Source organism: Seriola lalandi, unplaced genomic scaffold (genome assembly GCF_002814215.2).
Source record: "Seriola lalandi dorsalis isolate HSWRI2012SDOR001 ecotype SW California unplaced genomic scaffold, Sedor1 jcf7180002053527, whole genome shotgun sequence".
NCBI lineage: Eukaryota > Metazoa > Chordata > Actinopteri > Carangiformes > Carangidae > Seriola > Seriola lalandi.
This window is the reverse complement of record NW_019524080.1, coordinates 17,910-21,232: the sequence shown is the minus strand read 5'-3', so window position 1 is coordinate 21,232 and position 3,323 is coordinate 17,910. Positions and strand designations below refer to the sequence as shown.

General features: G+C 40.1%; 1 protein-coding gene across 1 annotated transcript in view; it reads left to right on the top strand.

The window, feature by feature from the left end:
- Window positions 1–476: 476 nt before the first annotated feature.
- Window positions 477–3,323, top strand: part of mvp (major vault protein) — a 15,633-nt gene continuing 12,786 nt past the window's right edge. Inside the window, exons 1-2 of the mRNA XM_087172621.1 lie at window positions 477–627; window positions 3,115–3,293. Coding sequence (XP_087028747.1) covers window positions 3,130–3,293 — 164 coding nt within the window. The 5' untranslated portion in view covers window positions 477–627; window positions 3,115–3,129. The remainder of the gene's footprint in view (window positions 628–3,114; window positions 3,294–3,323) is intronic.

The following is a 3,323-nucleotide window of genomic DNA, read 5'->3' as shown; positions in this document are numbered from 1 at the left end:
AATGAAACCAGAGGTGGAACTGCTAAAGATATTGATTTTATATGGGGCCAAAAAGCCAAGAGATTGGGAGCCACTTGCTCAGTCTTTAGTAATATATTGCATTACATAAGTTTATTAAATTACTTGTAATAAAAAAAAAATAAAACTGAAAATAAACTCTACCTATCCCATACATACAGTGGTACAGCACATACAGAAACTCATGCATCTGTCCGCACAGCTGCACTACCACCATGGACCAGCAGGTGTCGCCATTTCACCTCATCGACACTTCAAAGCGCCGCCGCCTTCAAAAGGTATTTCACCCACGTCAGTACAACATGTTTAACGTAAGTACTGAGTTTCACATCTGTTATCACTGATTGTGTTGGTGTTTACAGACCTATACATCAGATACATACCATCTACCTGTGACGCAGCTCTGCACCAGTCAAAGTCGGTAAACCACGTGACTGCCGGCCACTTCTTTCCGGGATCACAACAGCGGCTACGCCCACTAAATTACTGTGCAGTTGTCTTCATGTTTTCCCTGGAAGCAGCAGTTTAACCACGGTCTGAAAGTCTTCCAGGATCAGACCCGAGCTGCCTGTCTGTCTCCCGCCGCTGCTGCGTCTCACAGGGGACGAGGTAAGAGCCTTGGACCTGACGCAGAACTCCGCTCTGAAATCTTCCGTTTTTAAACTTGCTCACTTATTGACAAAGATTCACGCCTGATGAAACACAACCAAAGATGTTTTTCAGATTACTAACAATCAAACTTCAAATCGGCATAAATCTGATTCACCGAGTAGCACTTTATTTAACAGTATCTCAACTTTTACAACTGCTTGTCGTCTGATATCCAGCGCTCTTACAGCCATATCAAGCTAGCGTCGGTCTGTGGAGTGAAGAGATTTATGAAGGTGTGGTTCAGAATAACCTGAAAACAGGAATACTAGGTGTTTATTAATGGACGCCGTAATCAACACAGTTTCCTATTAATTACAAAAATACCATGACTGATGTTCTACCAAGTGTGTACTGTGCATGACAAGGAAATTACATTAAATTTAAAGGATTTGTAATGGGAGTTGGCTCCTATAAACAATTAACCGAGTTACCTCGCAAGTTATTCCAGCTGCCAGGCCTAATGTATGCGCCCGACCTGGATAATGCACAGAGCTGTTGGAGCAGATTCATGTTGTTGAAAAACCAGATTCTTGCTGCTGATGGTTAAATCTTTTTATAGCTTTACCTGAAAACAGTAGTGGGGTATTTCCAATTTGGTTAATGTCCCACATGTGCGACTTCTGCATTGTGTGTTTTTATTGGACGGCCTCTTTCTAATCGCCTCATATTTCAAACATGACTCACATCACTTGTTAAATGTTGCCTGGTCTGTAACTTAAAACCCAAACCTGCAACATAGCTGACAATCTCAAAGTCTCAGAAGTTTTACCCCAGAAGTGCTTTTAATTAAAGCTCCATATTTTCTTCTTCTTCTGTGTTTCATTTGAAGTGCTGATCCATAAGAAGATATAAAAACCATCTCGGTGTAGTTTTACATCTCCTCTCTCAGGCTTCTCTCTGGAGCTCTAGTAACAACAGGTCGGTGAGCCAATCAGAAGAGAGGAGGCTCTGAGCCTATTCATTTATAATCATCTTCATTACTTCCTCATTGTGTCACTTTGTTTATTTTAACCCTGAGTCAGCTCCACACTTAGTTTGCTGTTATTTGAATGAACTAAGTTTTGCAAGTTTCTCCAAAAGAACACAATAAATTTTTAAGTTTTAGTAATTTTAAATTTTGCAGGACACTGTCTCCTTTGTTGCTCTCAGTGTTTTATAATCCACTGCAGGTCGTTGTTTAATGGAGCGTCCATGAGGTTCTCAATGTGTAACAACGAGACGACACAATAAAAACTAATAGGATTAACTCATGATCTGACTTTAGTGTGATGTGTTCAGGTGCTTCAGGTGGATATACACTCAGTGTCCAGTTTATTAGGTCCACAAAGCGCAGACTAGTTCAGTTCAATGCAGCTGTTCTACATAATGTTTAACAGCATGATTCAGCTTTATGTTTGTTTTGGAGGATGTGCCGCCACCAACATGTTTCTCTGGAATATTTCTCTCCATCACTTTAACCTGTGACATGAAAGACGCTCGTGTTAATTCGCCCCTGCTGAAGTTGGCGGTTGTCGTGTCACATGACTCATCAGTCGTGTTTTCATTTTGTTTTTACAGATTCACACAGTAACGTTGACAGTTTAACTGAAGCTTATCTGAGGCCAGTTCGTCATTCAGTAGACTTTGTCCTGAGTGTGGTGTCTTTGTGTCGTAGGTGTGTCTGTGTTCACACCTGAGCTTCAGTGGCTGGAGTTCGTCACTTTTCTTCCAGCGTTCACAAACACGTCGACTTGACAAAGCAGCTGCTTCTCCTTCATCCCTGAACTCTGACGTTTCTTCACTCTGGAGTTTCCTGTCATGAGACATTTTCTCTAAAGAAGCTGATGTGACTCCTGAACATGATTTTCCACAAAGTCTTTTTTTAACCAAAGAAGCGGAAGTCGTCAAATATTGTCTGAAATAAAATGAGTAAATTCGGTACATCCTCGGCTCTAGCGATATCCAAGATTAATGGATGGGGAGTTATATAATATATATATATATAATGTTTATAAGACTATTTATATTTTATGTTTCAGGTATAAATGATGCTGCCACTAAACAGCAGTTTTATTTGTCACATGTCAAAATACAAACAGTAAAGCTGTGAAACTGAATATCGAAAATAAGAAAATCAGAGGAGACTGCAAAACTGGGAAAAATTATTAATTATTTACTAATTATCTTTTCAATATTATGAAAAATCACAATATCAAAATTTCAAAAACTGGAAATTTGATATTGCAATATTCAATATTATTCAATATTATATTAATATTTGATTCGATATATGATTTCGAATATCAATCTTGATATTTTGAACATCCTCACTGTGATTAATCTTACCAGGTTTATACAAGTGTCACAGAGATGATGTTAGTATTTACTTCACATTTTCTGTTTTCTGTAGAAACAGACACATACGAGGTTTCCTGGCGTCACTAACAAACCTTCTGCTCTCTGCAGTGTTTAGTTCAGACCATGTCGAAGAAAGGAGGAAACCATGGGTCCGAGTTCGAGGGGCTGGTGGAGGCGTCCATCATCCGCATCCCGCCTCATCATTACATCCATGTTCTGGACCAGAACACCAACATCGCCCGGGTGGAGATCGGACCGCTCACCTACATCCGCCAGGACAACGAGAGGTCAGTGAGAGTCGCTCTTCAAGTCCTGTA